Genomic DNA, 16,819 nt, shown 5'->3' on the forward strand with positions numbered 1-16,819 from the left:
CTCGGGACCACTTTTGACGCATGGGCGGGATAGGACGCTAAACACGCCAGTCCGAAACGGGCTCCAAGCGCCATACTTAGTCGCACTGATTGGAGCGAGACAGTGGTTAGAGGCAAAGGCAGTTAGCCTTTCCGTCTACCCACTAATCCTTCCAATCCTAGCTCGGCACTCTGACGTCTCATACGCCCTCCGCCCCCCTCCCTCCCCCCCCCCCCTCCCCACCACCGCTAACTCATCTCCTGATCTACCCCAGTTTGGCGCCACATAATCCAGACAGCCTCCAGAAATGCTTGTTTTGGCCATTTTTTTTATTATGTTCTAGCGGTTTTCACACCGACATGTTTCTTTTTTTGTTTTTTTTTTAGCTTGAGCTTGCTAGTCTCTTGATACCTCAATGTTTTTTTTAAGAAAAATTTAAGTGCTCCTTTCCAAAGAATTTTATTTCAATTCCAATATTTGGTCTTGGTTTTCCGTGCGATCCATTAAAGCCCTTGCACATAAACAAATTACAGAAAGGTAAGTTATGTCGGAATCAACAGCGGGTAAGTTTCAGGGGGGCATGAGCAAAAAAGCCATTATCGCACCCCCCAAAAATAGACAGAATAACCTTTTCGAGCGCTTCATTGATATAAACCAATTACTACCTGTAACTTCAAAAGTGTTTCGTATGTTAGCGTGTGAAATTTAAGTTGTTTAGCTTGTCGTAAATTCGTGAAACGTAATGATCTATACTCATGTTAATTGCGTTAACATCTTCACTAAAATACAGAGTGTCTCACCTACCTTCTTTTAGAAGTATAATAATGTCTGTGTTCTCGAATTCAAATCTGACCATACTATATTTCCCGACAAACGTTTCTATGTGATATATATATATATATATATGTATATATTATCACGAATGACAATTGATGCGGCAATGATAACTGAAGAATCCAAATGTTTAATGGGGCGAACTTGTGCCCCCCAAAAAAGGGAACCCAAGAAAACAGCAGAGCGTCGCGGGCGTCGATGTCCGCGAGACCGCAGGATCGAGCGCTGGGGCGAGACCGACCTTGGCTCGCCACGCGAAGCCCCTGATGTACCAGTGTTGCGGAATGGGCACCCCCATTTCATTCCAATTCCATTCCGGGGAATTAGAGTTTTCGATAATTCCATTCCTTTCAACTCCTAGGAATGGGGACACCGGGCCCATTCCCACTCCTGGAACGGCTAAATCGTTCCATTCCATTCCTCTAATTCCTAAACGTAAAAATTGGCACTTGATAGCTGCATTGTGTTGCAGGGTTGCGCAGAAATATTCAAAAATGTATTTGGAAATATAAATAATGGGATAGATGAAAATTGTAGCTAAAATACTGATACTCAAATATATCTGTAAAAATGTATCGCGATACGTATCGGAAATGCATTAAAAAAAAGGCAAAAAGGTTTTGGAAATACAAATACAAGAACACATTTTAGGGAGGGCAGAAATATAAATACTGAAATTGTAATACATTTTTTCAAATTTCTTTTAAACGCCAAATGAGATGAGGCTTTAAGTTTGAAGCGGAAGTTTTTTGTGTTCTTTTTTTCTGGTCCCGAAATGATTTTTTTTGCAGGCTTGGCACTTCGCCTTCAAGGTAGCGGTCCCGGACGAAGAGTCCTCAAGTCAATGGGTTTAAGAAAACGTTCCATCAAGGATTGACCGCGGTCCCTTCCCTGGCATCCTCTCTGACTGACCAGTGATGCGAAAAGACTTCGACCTCTAAATAAATTCCATCAGAACATCATCACTTCCCTGTCCAATAAATGCGCCCCTGTCAGCACTGATCCCATGACGTCAAGGTGGGATGAACTAGTATTCTTGAATCTGTAGGTGTTGCCTTAAACATGAAACTTTACCCACGCTGCTGTATGAAAGAAGAATACATACTTTCGTTGTAGGTGACCTCGTTGAAGACCACGCAGGCAGTTGCATTTGAAACTTTCGAGAAAAGTGGACCGCTTGAAGCATCTTGAAGCACATGTCTTATCTTCTGTTACGGTTGAAAAATCGATACGGTGTTATCCCTGTTGTGATGGTCCTTCCTGCCGACTCTCGGCCTCCCACGCATGAATGGCAGTCTTCAAGTTTCCTAGCATCATTCAAACAGAGACCTCTTGGATTGCGACCTGAGATGGCCGGCACAGGTGCAAACTCTCCGAGAAACAGCGCGCTCGAGACGAGTCGCAGGTGTACGAAGTCTGGGTCCGCACAGCGAGGCCACGTCAGGCCTCCTTCCTGGGTATCGGATCACCAGAGCAGCGGGTCACGTTCACGTCGGCTGGTGACGTACCCTTGAGCCGTGCAATATTACAGGCGCAGACGCTTTCGGATATGTGTTGAACTTCGCTGGTGAAAGGCGCCACAGCCCCCCCCCCTTTCCCCCCTCTGTTCTTTGCTTTGGCGTTTGTTTTTTGTATTGAATTTTTTTTTTGCGTATAAGTCTGTTAGGGCCTTACACCAGTTCGCAGTTTCCCTCTTATTTTATTTCTGAACAACCGACTCCCTGACTGGCTCGGTATAGCTGAACGTAAAAAAATAAATAAAATATAAAGACCTGGCCCATTCCATTCCCATTCCGGGCAAAAGGCATCTAATTCCATTCCAATTGCATTCCCATCACCGTTGCCGCCATTCCATTCCCATTCCATTCCGGGTCGCGAAAATTCGGAATGATTCCGGAATCATTCCAACTCCGGAGTGGCAACTCCGCAACACTGTTATGTACACGCGTGGGCTTCTGGAATGGTCGGCGTAGAAGGTTCGACGCGTAGAACATTCTAACCTCGAATTAGCCAACACGGCTCTCGAATTTACCAGAACATCATATTAAGACAAGAAAAATGCGTACCCGCGGCCAGGAATCCAGCCCTGGCTTTCTGCGTGGAAGGCGCGCGCGATAACCGTTAGGGCACGAGCGCGCTGCCTGCTTGGTCAAGCTGCGCTCGCGGCATTAATCCCTCCGTTAAAAAAGTGCATCGTCGCGATGCACAAAACTAAAATACAGATCCGCAGCAAAATGATAGCAGAGTCGCGAGCCACAGCTCACAGTTCACAGTTCACTCTGACGAGAGTCCAAAGTTCTATCGTTCGTAATACGGCTTGAGCCGGACGACGTGCACCATAGGGTCGTGGCTGGCGTCTTGCAGATGGGCACGTTCCGTCGGGTAGAACTTCGTACTTCAGATTGAGGAGGCGTCGGATGATTTTGCAGGGTCCGAAACAGCGTTTGAGAAGCTTCTCGCTGAGTCCGCGGCGCCGCATTGGTGTCCACACCCATACCCGGTCTCCGGGTTGAAAGTGGACCTCCCGGCGACGAAGGTTATAGCGGCGTGCGTCGACTCGCTGTTAATTGTGGATTCAAAGGCGAGCTAGTTGGCAAGCCTCTTCTGCTCTCTGACTGACCGCATGGGCATCGTCGCGTCCTTCATCCACTGGCTCATGGGGCAGAATCGCGTCCAGCATGGTCGTCACTTTTCTGCCATGCACCAGCTCGGATGGTGTAAACCCGGTTGTTTCTTCAGCTGCGGTGTTCTAGGCGTACGTGACGTATGGTAGCACCTCGTCCCACGCCTTGTGCTCTACGTCGACGTCGGCGATCGTCTTGTTGAGTCGCTCCGTTAGGCCGTTGGTCTGCGGATGGTACGCGGTGGTCCGACTATGTCTGGTGTGGCTGAGCCGAAGGATCTCTTGCGTGAGCTGAGCCAAAAACGATAACCCGCGGTCGCTTATCAAAATTTCGGGGGCGCCTTGTTGAAGGAAAATAGATTCGACAAAAAACTTGGCGACTTCCACCGCTGTTCCCGACGGAAGGGGTTTCGCCTCGGTGTATCGTGTAAGATAATCGGTCGCGACGATAATCTAACGGGTTCCTTGCGTCGATGTATGGAAAGGCCCAAATAAATCCATTCCAACCTGCTGGCAGGGCGTAGTCGGGGCAGATATCGGCTGCAGGAGTCCTGCTGGCTTCGTCGGAGGCTTCTTACGTCATTGGCACTCATGGCAGGACCGTGTATACAAATGGACGGTTTTCGTGAGTCTCGTCCAATTGTACTCACGAATCCGGGCGAGCGTCCTGCTGTAGCCAAGGTGTTCAGCCGTCGGGTCGTTGTGGCATGCTTGAAAGATTTCTTCTCGCAGGCTGGCAAGAACAACCAGCAGCCAGGCAGGGTTGCTGGTTCCGAAGTTCTTCTTGAAGAGGACGCCTCGCCGCGGAACGAAGCTTCCTTGACCTTCGAGGTGGTCGATCACGGCGCGAAGTTCTGGGTCGCCTTGCTGAAGTTCTCCCATATCAGTATGTGTAGTTGCTCCGAGAAAACGGGGGTCATCGTCGTCGTCGGTGCTGTCGGGAGGAGCTTCGACTGGGGCCCTAGACAAACAATCGGCGTCATTATGCTTGCGGCCAGAGTTGTGCACAATGGTCATGTCGATTACTTGCTGTCGAAGGCTCCAGCGATCGAGGCGTCCTGACGGGTCCTTGAGGTTGGCGAGCCAACAGAGAGCGTGGTGGTTCGCGACTTCGCGAAATAGGATCCCGTACAGGTACGGGCGGAACTTCGTTAACGCCTAGACGATAGCGAGACATTCCTTGTCGGTTATTGAGTAATTTTTCTCTGCCTTGGACAGTGCCCGGCTTGCGTAAACAATCACGCTCTCTGCTCCGTCTTTTCTTTGGACGAACACCGCGCCTAGCCCGGTGTTTCTGACGTCTATGTGAACTTCCGCTTCCGCTGATGGATCGAAGTGTCCGAGGATAAGGGGCGACTGGGGTCTTTACTTCAGTTCGTTGAACGCTTGTTCTTGCTCCCCCTCCCACTGGAAGTTCACGTCGTCCCTCGTCAGATGCGTGAGCGGTGCAGAAATCTTAGCAAAATCGCGAACGAAACGTCTGTAGTAAGCGCGCACCCCAAGAAATCTTCGTACGGCTTTCTTGTCTGATGGCTTCGGAAAAAAAGCACTCACGACATGGCCCAGGAGTTTGAGCTCGCCGTCAGCGAACCGACATTTTGACGGCTTCAGTGTCAGTCCGGCATTCTGGATAGCCTGTAGCACGGCTCGCAAACGTCACAGGTGCTCGTCGAGTTCGCTGCGAAAACCACGACGTCGTGGAGATAGACGAGACAATTTCGCCATTTCAAGCCGGAAAGAATGGTGTCCATTGCGCGCTGGAAAGTCGCCAGTGCTGTGTACAGTCCAATGGCATCACTTTAAATTCCTACAGCCCGTACGGCAAAAGAAAGGCACTCTTTTTACGATCTCGTTCATCGACCACAATCTGCCAGTACCCACTCTTCAGGTCCATCGACGAAAGGTATCGGGCGTGGTGCAGCCGGTCCAGATTGTCGTCAGTGCGTGGCAGCGGGTAGACGTCCTTTCTTGTTACGGCGTTCAGTCGGCGATAGTCCATGCAGAACCCAAAAGTCCCGTCTTTCTTTTTCACCAGGACTACCCGTGAAGCCCATGGACTGCTTGAGGGCTGGACAATGTCGTCGTCGAGCATTTCTTGGACCTGCTTCTGGATGACGTCTCTCTCTTTCACAGAGACATGGTACGGCGACCGATGAACAGGAAGCGCGTTGTCTTCAGTGACCATTCGATGTTTCGCAACGGTCGTTTGGCGCACCTTTCACGACGTGGAGAAGCACGCATTGAACTCGGCGAGAAGGTCACTGAGTTGTCGTCGTTGTGGGGTAGGCAGGCTTGAGTCGATGTCAAATGTGAAGGCGGCGTTTTCTTGCGTGGCGACGAAGAGAGGTCGTCCGACATTCCGGTGATTGCGGCTGAGTCCGGGATTTCCTCGGCGTGACCCAGGGCGGTGCCTTTCGTAAGGTGCTGGGCCTCCTGTCGGAAGTTCGTTACGAGTGCGACAGTGTGTCCGTCTTGGAGCTCCGCGACGCCTCTAGCGATGCCGATCTCTCTTCCTAGAAGCAACTGGAGGCTTCCTTCGAACAGAACATCGCCGCAGAAAGTCTCATCGATCCCAACGGGTACAAAAACACTCGACCGCGGCGGTAAGTTCACGTGGTTTGCGAAGACTCGTACCGCGGATGACGTCAATTTGGGTTTCTCCAGTGGTGGAGCAGGTTTTCGTAGCGTCAGCCGGATTGGTCCGAGGTCGATGACGGCGCCATACTCCCAGAGAAGTCTATTCCGAGGATAACGCCTCTCTAACAGTCTTGCAGAACGACGAACTTGACAGGGCACGTCTCACCGTGGATTTCGACTCGATCAGTGCACCTCCCGGCAGGCGTAATGAGGTGTCCTCCAGCAGTTCGTACCTAGGGCGCCTCCCACGGCGTCGTCACTTTTCGAAGGCGGCGAGAGGGCCTCCCACTCAAGACTGAGTAGTTTGGTGCGGTGACCACGAGTGCCGATGCGTCGTGGCCGTCCATAATAACGTTTAGGTTATTGGACACCGATACAGGCGCGTCGTTGTGATGCGAGGCGTCGGAAGAGTGGGGGCACTCCGTCGTTCTTGGAGGCACTTTGCCTCGGTCGTCTTCGGCAACGCCACCTCCAGACGTTGCCGCACTTAGTTCTCCCGACGAGATAGGGGCGACAGGCTGTCCCGACGAGAGCAGCGGAAGGCGAAAGCGCACGTCGAGGCGAAGGCGAACGGGAACCTCGGGGTGGAGTCGGCACCGGGGACAGGGGTCGTCGGAGGTACTCCTCGATGTCCCTTGGTCGCTCCCCATCGGCGCAAAGCCTCGCAGGCCCATTTGTCGGTAAGGGCACCTCCGGTAGACGTGATCGGCTTCGACGCAGTGATAACACAGCGGTCATCGATCGGCCGTGCGCCACACACCCGTCTTCCTTGGCACCGGTTGTTTAGTGCGGGCGAACTGGCGTTGCCCTTCCCGACGTCGGAAAGTCTGTGGCTCTGCTAGGACACGTCGAGGTGGCGTCGAATACTGCTGGGCAGCTGGCGCCGGTCTCCGAGCTACCGCGGCGTAGGTCAAAGAGGGCTCCTCGGGTGCTGCTACGCTGGCAGGAGCCTCAGGTTGGAATGCTTGTTCGACCTCCTCACGGACCACTTTGGCTATTGACACGGAGGCCGGCTGGTGGGTAGCAGGCAGGAGCTTCTTGATTTCCTTCCGGACGACGTCCCGGTTGATCTCGCGTATGTCGGGGGTGTTGCTGCTGTACCGCGAGAGGGCAGCGAAGCCAGGAAGTGATTGATAGTGGGAGGCGCGTGCTTGAAGGGCACGTTCGATGTTTGTCGCCTCGGTGATGAAGTCTTGGACGGTGGTAGGCGGGTTCCGCACAAGGCCTCTGAAGATGGTTTATTTCACTCCTCACATCAGGAACCGCAGCTTCTTCTCTTCAGGGGCGTTTGGGTCGGCGCGGTTCATGAGGCGGAGAACGTCCTCGACAAAACTTGTGACGCTCTCGTTTGGCCCTTGGCTTCTTGCTTGAAGAAGTTCTTCGGCCCGCTGACGTCGCTGCTGGCTGGCAAACGTGCGTTAAAGTTCGGCCTGGAAGTCTTGCCACGAGGAAGTTGACGCTTTCTGGTTCTCGAACCAGGTGCGTGCAGAGCCTTCCAGAGCGAAGTAAACATTTCGCAGGCTCTGCTCAGGACCCCATCCGTTGAACCGTGCGACGCGTTCATACTGGACCAACCAGTCGTCCACATTTTCATGAAGATTGCCACTGAAATTTGGTGGCGTCCTTGGTGGGGCCTGCACGTAGACAGTGGACGTCAGTGGCGTTCTGTCTGGCTGCGACGTGGTGTTCACCGTAGGCTTCGATAGCGTTTTGTCCTGTCCGGCAGTGGTCAAAGTTTCGGGGGTAGGCCGAGGTTGCGGCGACTTGATCGGGTCCCTGTCCTCTCTTCGTTGGGTCCTCGGGGGCTTGGGGTCGGACTTGCACTGCGGGCCCTCGTAGGGGCGCGCTAAACGGACATGCGTACCCCGCACCTCCACCAAAATGTCACGAATGACAATTGATGAGGCAGTGATAACTGAAGAAACTAAAGTTTAATGGGGCAAACTTGTGCCCAAAGCAAAAACTGAACAGAAGAAATCCGAGCGTCGCGGGCGTCGATGTCGGCGAAACCGCAGGATTAAGTGCTGGGGCGAGACGGGCCTTGGGTCGCCACGCGAAGCCCCTTATGTATGTACACGCGTGGGCTGCTGCAATGGTCGGCCTAGAAGGTTCGACACATTGAACATTCTAACCTCGAATTAGCCAACACGGTTCTCGAATTCACAAGAACATCACATTAGAGTCAACAAAAATGCGTACCCGCGGCAAGGAATCGAACCCTGGATTTCTGCGTGGAAGGCACGCGCGATAACCGCTAGGCAACGCGCGCGCTGCCTGCTTGGTCAGCTGCGCTCGCAATAAATCCAAAAATAACCTTCTCCCCTCTTCGTTCACGATATTACTAGGGCTGCACTTGTCAATCTTCACTCATTCCCTTTATATAAACGGTGCAGCCTGCCCCTATGTGGAGGAGCGGTTCCCCAGATATCATGGAAGACGGGCCCTTTCTGACATTTGCAAGGTGAGATGACGTGCCACGTCACTGCCACAATTCGGAACTAGCGCGGGCCTTAAATCAGCAACTGGTGTCGTCTACCCAGCTAAGCGAATTCGAAACTAACAGTACACAGAGAGCTGGACAAAAAATGAGTCTGCCGATATTTTTATATATATATATATATATATATATATATAAACGAAATTGTGCAGATGAATGAACCGTACTTAATCCAATGAATTAAAGAATCCAAGTTTCCAGGAACCCGCCGAAAGCCAAAAAACGGCGGAGCCAGGATTTGAACTCTGGGCCTCCCAATGTCCGGTCAGGTGTGCTAACCACTACACCACTCCACCTTGGCTTCCTGGCGTTTCCTACCTGTCTTATTAATGCACAAGAAACGAAATGTATCCAATCGGAGGTGTTCTGGAAACACACGCCGCCGCGTGGAACGCGGTACGACGCTTAGTGTCACGTGGTACGTGCTCGTTTGTGCTCCAGAAATCCTCCCAGTGTTTGTCTCGCCCCGTGTACATGTAGTAGTATTCTTTGTTTTATGAGCTTTTAGAGACACGGTATCATCATCATCTGCGAGAATCAAGAGCCACGTTATTGAATATACAACACGGGCACTTCACACCATCGTACGTGGTCTCCGAGGAGGATATAAACGAAATTGTGCAGATGAATGAACCGTACTTAATCCAATGAATTAAAGAATCCAAGTTTCCAGGAACCCGCCGAAAGCCTAAAAACGGCGGAGCCAGGATTTGAGCTCTGGGCCATCTTTGCCAGAGAGGGGTACCCTGACAGCGTTGTGAGCGACAATGGGCCACAGTTCGTTTCAGGCGAATTTGAGACGTTCCTTAAAGCGCGCGGTATAAAGCACCGGCTGGTTTCTGTCTACTACCCCCAGTCCAACGGGCAGGTTGAACGTTTCAACCGTACCCTGAAGGGTTTTCTCCAGTGCGCCACCCTTGAGCGGAGCAGCATCCGGTCATCCCTTGTAGACTACCTGATGATATATCGCTGCACGCCCCATGCCACGACTGGAATTTCTCCTGCTCTCCTGCTGCATGGACGGAAGCCTCGCACCTGCCTTAACATCCTCGGACTGTCGTCGGCGCAGTTCTTGCAAAATCCCATCGAGGAGCTGCAACGGCTGCGACATCGAGTGCAGCAGAGGCAGCAGTACACGAAGGAGTGCACCGACCGGCGTCGAGCCGCGAAGAGCCCCAGATTCAGGGTAGGCGACTGGGTTAGAGTGAAGAAACCAGGAAAGGTAGCCAAGGGGGAGTCGGCCTTCGGGCCGCCACTACGCATCATGAAGCGGGTCGGTAGGTGGACATTCCGGCTGGGAGATGGTAGAGTGTGGAATGCCTCTAAACTCGCAGCTGCTTCCGATCCCAGTCTAGGAAGTCATCAGCAGGGGACACCGGCTGCCGTTCAAGGTGGCCAGCCCGCGAGCCACACTGCTACTCCAGGTGACGCGTACCACAGGCATCATACTTGGCAACCTCAAGAGTCAAGTTCGGCCATGCAGCAGTTGCCTCGATCGCGGACGCCTGAGTGCAGACCTGCCCCGGACACGCCTCCAGGAATGGGAACTTCAACTGCTCAGTGTCCTAGGCAGGTGCTTCTAAGGCGCTCGGGGCGGAACCGTCGACCACCAGTGCGGTATGGAGACCTTGGTACTCGATGAAATGAGTGAACTATTTCCTTCTGTGTTTTCGACGTAGAGTGAACTATTTGTGTGCTTCATTTAAACTGCGCTTATCATGCTCTTGATATTTGCTCTTGTAAATGCGTGCATAATGTTTTTGTCATCGTTTTGTTCCTACACTCTTAAAAAAAAAAAAAAAAGAAAGAAGGGAGGGGAAAATGTTATGTTTAGTTGTACGATCTAAATTCTTCCCTCTTTTGTTTTTTCCTTCTTTGCTGGCATCTGTGGCAGCGGCCCCCTTACACCTGCATATATATATATATATATATAAAAATATATATATATAAGAAACCGAAATCTATAACGCGTCCGCGTTATAGATTTTAGTTTCTCATCGGAGAAACCAAAATCGGAGCGCATCTCCGTGCCCGCGGTCCTGCTCCCCACCAGTGTTGCAGAGTTACCACTCCGGAGTTGGAATGTTTCCACAATCATTCCGCATTTTCGCGACCCCGGAATGGAATGGGAATGGAATGGCGTCAACGTTCATCGGAATGTAATTAGATGCCTTTTGCCCGGAATGGAATGGGAATGGAATGGTCCAGGTTCTTTATATTTTATTTATTTGTTTATTTTCATTTGTTTTTTTACGTTTAGCTATACCGAGCCAGTCAGGGAGTCGGTTGCTCAGATATAAAATGAGCGGGAAACTGCGAATTCGCGTAAGGCCCTAACAAGCTTATACGCAAAAAAAAAAAATACAAACAAGCGGCAAAGCTAAGAACAGAGGGGGGAAAGGGGGGGGGGGGGGCGGTGGCGCCTTTTACCAGTGAAGTTCAACACATATCCGAATGCGTCTGCGCCTGCAATATTGCACGGCTAGTACGTCACCAGCCGACGTGAACGTGACCCGCTGCTCTAGCGATCCGAAACCCAGGAAGGAGGCCAGACGTGGCCTCGCTGTGCCGACCCAGACTTCGCACACCTGCGACTCCTGTCGAGCGCGCTGTTTCTCGGAGAGCTCGCACCTGTGCCGGCCATCTCAGGTCGCAATCCACGAGGTATCTGTTTGAATGATGCTAGGCGAAATTTGAAGACTGCCATTCATGCGTTGGAGGCGGAGAGTCGGCGGGAAGGACCGTCACAACAGGGTTGCCACCGTATCGATTTTTAAACCGTAACAGAAGATACGACATGTGCTTCAGGATGCTTCAGGTGGTCCACTTTTCTCCAAAATCCCAAATGCAACTGCCTGCATGTTCTTCAACGAGGTCACCTACAACGAAAGTACGTATTTTCCTTTCATACAGCAGCGTGGGTAAAGTTTCATGTTCAAGGCAACACCTACAGATTCAAGAATACTAGTTCATCCCACCATGACGCCATGTGATAAGTGCTGACAGGGGCACCCTTATTGGGCAGGGAAGTGGTGTTGCTTTGATGGAATTCATTTAGAGGGCGAAGTCTCTTCGCATCACTGGTCAGTCAGACAGGATGCCAGGGGAGGGACCGCGGTCAATCCTTGATGGAACGTTTTTTGAACCGATTGAAGACTCTTCGTCCGGAACCACTACCTTAAAGGCAAAGTGCCAAGCCGCGAAAAAATAATTTCGGGACAAAAAACAAACAAAAAAACTTTCCCTTTAAACGTAAGGCCTCATCTCAGTTGGCGTCTCAAGGAAATTTGAAAAATGTATTGCATTATCAGTATTTATAGTTCTGCCATCCCTAAAATGTATTCTTGTATTTGTATTTCCAAAGACTTTTTTCCTCTGTTTAAAATGCATTTTCGATACGTATTGTGATACATTTTTACAGATATATTTGAGACTTGAGTATCAGTATGTTAGCAACTATTTTCATCTATCCCAGTATTTGTATTTCCAAATACATTTTTCAATATTTCTGCCCAACCCTGCAACACAATGTAGCTCTCAAGTGACACTTTTAACGTTTACGAATGAGAGGAATGGAATGGAACGATTCAGCCATTCCAGGAGTGGGAATGGGGCCAGTGTCCCCACTCCTGGGAGTTGAGAGGAATGGAATTATCGAAAACTCTAATTCCCCGGAATGGAATTGGAATGGAATGGGGGTGCCCATTCCGCATCACTGCTCCCCACTGGCTAAGTTGCGCAACACACGTGCTCCCTACTTCACTCCATTTTACAAGAGAGGCGAGGGGGTGTCTTCGCGCCGCGACCACCGGGGAGCAGGACCGCGGGCGCAAAGATGCGCTCCGATAAGAAACCGAAATCTAGAAACGCGTCCAAATTTCTCAGAACGCCGTAAAATGCTGCCCCGGCGTTGTATCCTTCTAAAAATAGTTGATTTAGCGGATTTTAATGATGCTCAGCAAGTTTCTAATCGGAAATATGTCTATTTTCACTAACTAAAACGTTAATTCACGAATTTTATATAAATAGCCAACGTACGTCAAAGATTATCACCCACATTATGTCCGCCTGGCCGTATAACCCACCTGCGTAAACAGGATTAGTATAGCTTTCACGTTTTTTCTAAAGAAATGTGTAAGAATAAAAAATAAAAAAAAAATGTGTATATAGAATGAGCCGTCCGTTGTTGCTCTTTTCACAAAGGCTTTTCTTTTCTTCTCAGTTATATATATATACATATATATACAGGGTGTTTCAGAGAACTCAGGCCAAATTGCTCCTGCGAAAACTACTCATCGCAACAAAAAGGGCTTGTGTCGTTTTGGTCCTGGGTCAGGGGCCTATTTGGGAAAATTATTAAAGTCCGGGATAATAAGATTGTTAATTATTTTTCGTAATTAACTTTTTTAATATTGTGTTTAAGGGCATGGTTTCAAATAGAAAATTGCTCAGCCTAATCAAAAAAACACTAAATCAACAAATTGCAGAACGATAGAAGGCACACGAAGCATTTTACGGCTTTCTGAGAAAACGCACGAATTCGCCAGGTTTTTAAGTTTCGGTTTACTATCGGAGCGCATCTCGGCCCGGGCGGGACCGCCCCCCGTGGAGAGACAGTGCAACAAACCTCTGCTGCGCCGTCATCGCGCGACGCAGCAGAGGCTGGTTGCACTATGTCTCCACGGGCCGCGGTTCCGCCCGGGCCGAGATGCGCTCCGATAGTGAACCGAAACTTAAAAACCTGGCGAATTCGCGCGGTTTCTCAGAAAGCCGTAAAATGCTTCGCGTGCCTTCTATCGTTCTGCAATTTGTTGATTTAGTGTTTTTTGATTATGCTGAGCAATTTTCTATTTGAAACCATGCCCTTAAACGCAATATTAAAAAAGTTAATTGCGAAAAAATAATTAACAATCTAATTATTCCGGACCTTAATAATTTCCCTAAATAGGCCCCTTGCCCAGGACCAAAACGACACAAGCCTTTTTTTGTTACGATGAGTAGTTTCGCAGGAGCGATTTGGCCTGGGTTCTCTGAAACACCCTATATATATATATATATATATATATATATATATATATATACGCTTTTCTAATTCCAGTTTAGTCAGGTACATTACACCAAACGGTAGTTATATGTATTTCTACATAACGATCAGGACACTCGAACATACCGTTAAGAGTGTTGCTGCTGTAGAAAATGAAATGCAAAGATTTCTAAGCTGCACAAAAATCACGGTTCATAAAACGAACTCTGTGGAAGGATTTCTTTTCTAGTCTATTTCAGGAATGATGGATGATGGAACGACCGTAGGCTCTAAGACATAGCGTCTCTCCGGAACTAAAGGGTGTCATCTTCAATCAACGAAACTGACCTACCGTAGTGTCGTGTTCTGTATGTTTCGTAAAACCAACCGCAAGCGGAACATGCATGGGGGCATTGATATTGGCAATGCGTTGGTTACACCCACTCAGACATTGAATTCGTTGGAAGACATACAGGGTGTCGTTTTCTAGAGGAAGTCACATTTTAAAAAAAAGAAAGACACAAAAAAAACGGAACTTGCTTTAGGGCGTTTTTAGCTGTTCTGCTAAGTTTGAGGCATTAGGGGTCATAGAAAAGAGGCAAAATCGCGAAAATGCTTAGGTAAAGAAAGACAACATTGGTTTGCGGGTTATATTTTATTTTAATTTATGTTGGACATAATGTTGTTGTAGAATTGATGCTTAATCTTAGTGCAGTGGAGACGAGACGCGAGTATGTTATGAAGAGAAACAATTAGCTGGTTTTACGGGGCGGCAAACTGTAATCCTATACACAACAGAAGCAACCGGCAAAGCGCGACCTTGACATTGATCGCTCTCTCCTGTCCTTTCTCTGCTACCCACGTCTCTGAGCCGCCGGTGACGTCAGTAGTACGAAGCAAGCGTAGAGCAGAGGAATCGACGTGACGGACGCTCTTCACCTGGTCAGTTTCCGCATTACATTGCACGAACTGAGATTTCTCGCTTCTTAAAGTTCACTGCGAAATTTAAAGCGGTATTAATCTGGTAGACCCATAAGGCCAAACACCGTGAGAACCACTTAAGCTCGCAAAAATGTAGGTCGGTCATTTGGTAACCGCTGAACAATCTTGAGAAAAGGGCAACCGGTATCAGGGATCGAACACCCGTCACCGGCGAGAACGTTGACTGCGCTGCTAACTGAAATATGGACCCAGCACGCAGAAACGGGAGGAGAAAAAGCAGGTGGTGTGAAAAACCGCACGGATCGGAAAGGGGTGGAAAGGACAAGGAAGAGAGGAGCAGAAACAGTTGGCCTAGAAAGAGCACGTCAAACGAAGACGAGTGTAAAGGGCAGGGAAACGCGCTTCCCCTTTTGTGGTGACCCAGAAAATTCAGAACAAAGGCTTTGTATCCGGGTAAAGGTGAAGGGAAGCGCGCGCAATGTCACAACGAGACAATGGTGGGACGTAATCTGTTTCTATATAAAACCCTCCCGTAGGAGCCGCCTGAAACTAAGAGCACCACCCAGCCTATAAAGCTATCGCCTTTAAACGCGTTTGGCAGAATGACCAAAGAAGCAGCCAGTTTTTAATCATACCTCAAATTTTCATGTTATGGTTGGATTATACTGAGGTCAATCTTCGTTTCTTTATCACATTACGAGACAAAAGTGAACCGGAAGACATTCTATTGCACATGTTTATTGATATATTTTACTAAATTTGGTTCACTTCTCGAAGGACCTCTAGCTACAAACAAAGCCCAAAGGTTGTGAAATCAGCCACGGTGGTAAAAAAAAACTGTAACTCAATTTCCCGTTTTTACACATTACGCCCTTCCCCCCCCCCCCCCAAAAAAAAAAAAAAGACCAAGTATACACGTTTTACTACCGGAAGGAGTTGTACATAAAATAAAATATTTATTGTCATGAATAATCCTGACGGGAAACAAACGTGCTGGTAGGTTGGTGATTATAAAGTTTCACAATATCGCAGCATGTCAATTTATGGCGGCCTGTGAGTGCACATATTGGCTATTTTGATGTCGTGCAACTATTGTTACTAACTTAAAAGTTTCAAGAAAATTGTTCAAGGCCGACATTCCAGAATGTGCAACTCTGACGCAAAGGGAAAGTTTGTATCTTTAATGGTGCAGCATTGGCTATGTTGTGTTTTCCTGCCATTGTGCAGGACTTGTTGATTTTCTCGACGACTTTCCCGGTTTAAAAGTTGCTGATGGCCTTTGTGTCTATTCAATCCTTCACATAAAATTTCGGATTTTCTTTTCGAACTGTTTACGCTTTGCCGCAATGTGACCATATATCTTATTGCAGTGCTATGTGAACAATATATCGCGCCCATCCCCCCTTTCTTTTTCCACAGTTTTTAATTTTTTACATGTTTGTGTGGAATTCTAGCGAACGTTGAAAGTGAAAAGTCACGAGATTTCATTTGCAGCGCAATGACAGTTGTTCTTCACAAAAACATTAAATATGTTTTATTAACAACTCATGTCAATCAGTATGAAAGTCGCCTACAGGCTAAAATATTTGAAGGAGATGCTACACAATAGTTAATACATTTATTGTCTTCTCAGGACGAAGATTACCAGCACCGACACAGCTCACGACGTGCTTGAGGCCGACGCCAAGCTCCTTCCCGCCGATGTACAACGAAGCATCACCAAGGAGAAGTTGTCGAAGTTCAAGCGTATATGCGATGCCTTTCTCAATCTTGCTGCAAGGGACGATCCGAACGAGGTGGTGCAAGAGATGACGCTGGCTGTCAGAGAGTGTACGCCCAAGGCGTACTACATGACTGGAGGCCAAATGGACTGTCTGGCTCGCTGCCTTATCGGTGTCATCCCCGTAGAACTCACAGACGCGTGGATCTCGCTCCTCCTAAAACTTATTTTGTGGGGACGATCGAAAGTAAACAAAAAATGAGCAAAACAAAAATACTATAATGCAAACACTTCATGAAAACAGTCCTGGAATAATCGAAACGCTCTATAGTGTTCCTAAAGACTTTGCCAAAGAATACATTTTACTCTGTGAATATCAAATGAACTCGGACTCGACAGATTCTGCAGGGTGATACAAGGAGACGCCTGCTGTTTAAATCGAACGGAAAATTCGGTTTCTTAACCCATCGCGCTACGACTCTGTGCAGCGTTGCCCACAGATGGTGCATTTTTTTTGTAAAATTTGCGAAGAGCGAACTTACTTAAGGAAAAAGTAAAGAAACA

General features: G+C 48.8%; 1 protein-coding gene across 1 annotated transcript in view; it reads left to right on the forward strand.

The window, feature by feature from the left end:
* Nucleotides 1–16,517, forward strand: part of LOC120849461 (retinol dehydrogenase 7-like) — a 31,971-nt gene extending 15,454 nt beyond the window's left edge. Inside the window, exon 5 of the mRNA XM_040221676.1 lies at nucleotides 16,169–16,517. Within this exon, the coding sequence (XP_040077610.1) occupies nucleotides 16,169–16,517 (349 nt within the window). The remainder of the gene's footprint in view (nucleotides 1–16,168) is intronic.
* Nucleotides 16,518–16,819: the final 302 nt, after the last annotated feature.

The sequence above is a fragment of the Ixodes scapularis genome, unplaced genomic scaffold (assembly GCF_016920785.2).
Source record: "Ixodes scapularis isolate PalLabHiFi unplaced genomic scaffold, ASM1692078v2 PGA_scaffold4__175_contigs__length_147842914, whole genome shotgun sequence".
NCBI lineage: Eukaryota > Metazoa > Arthropoda > Arachnida > Ixodida > Ixodidae > Ixodes > Ixodes scapularis.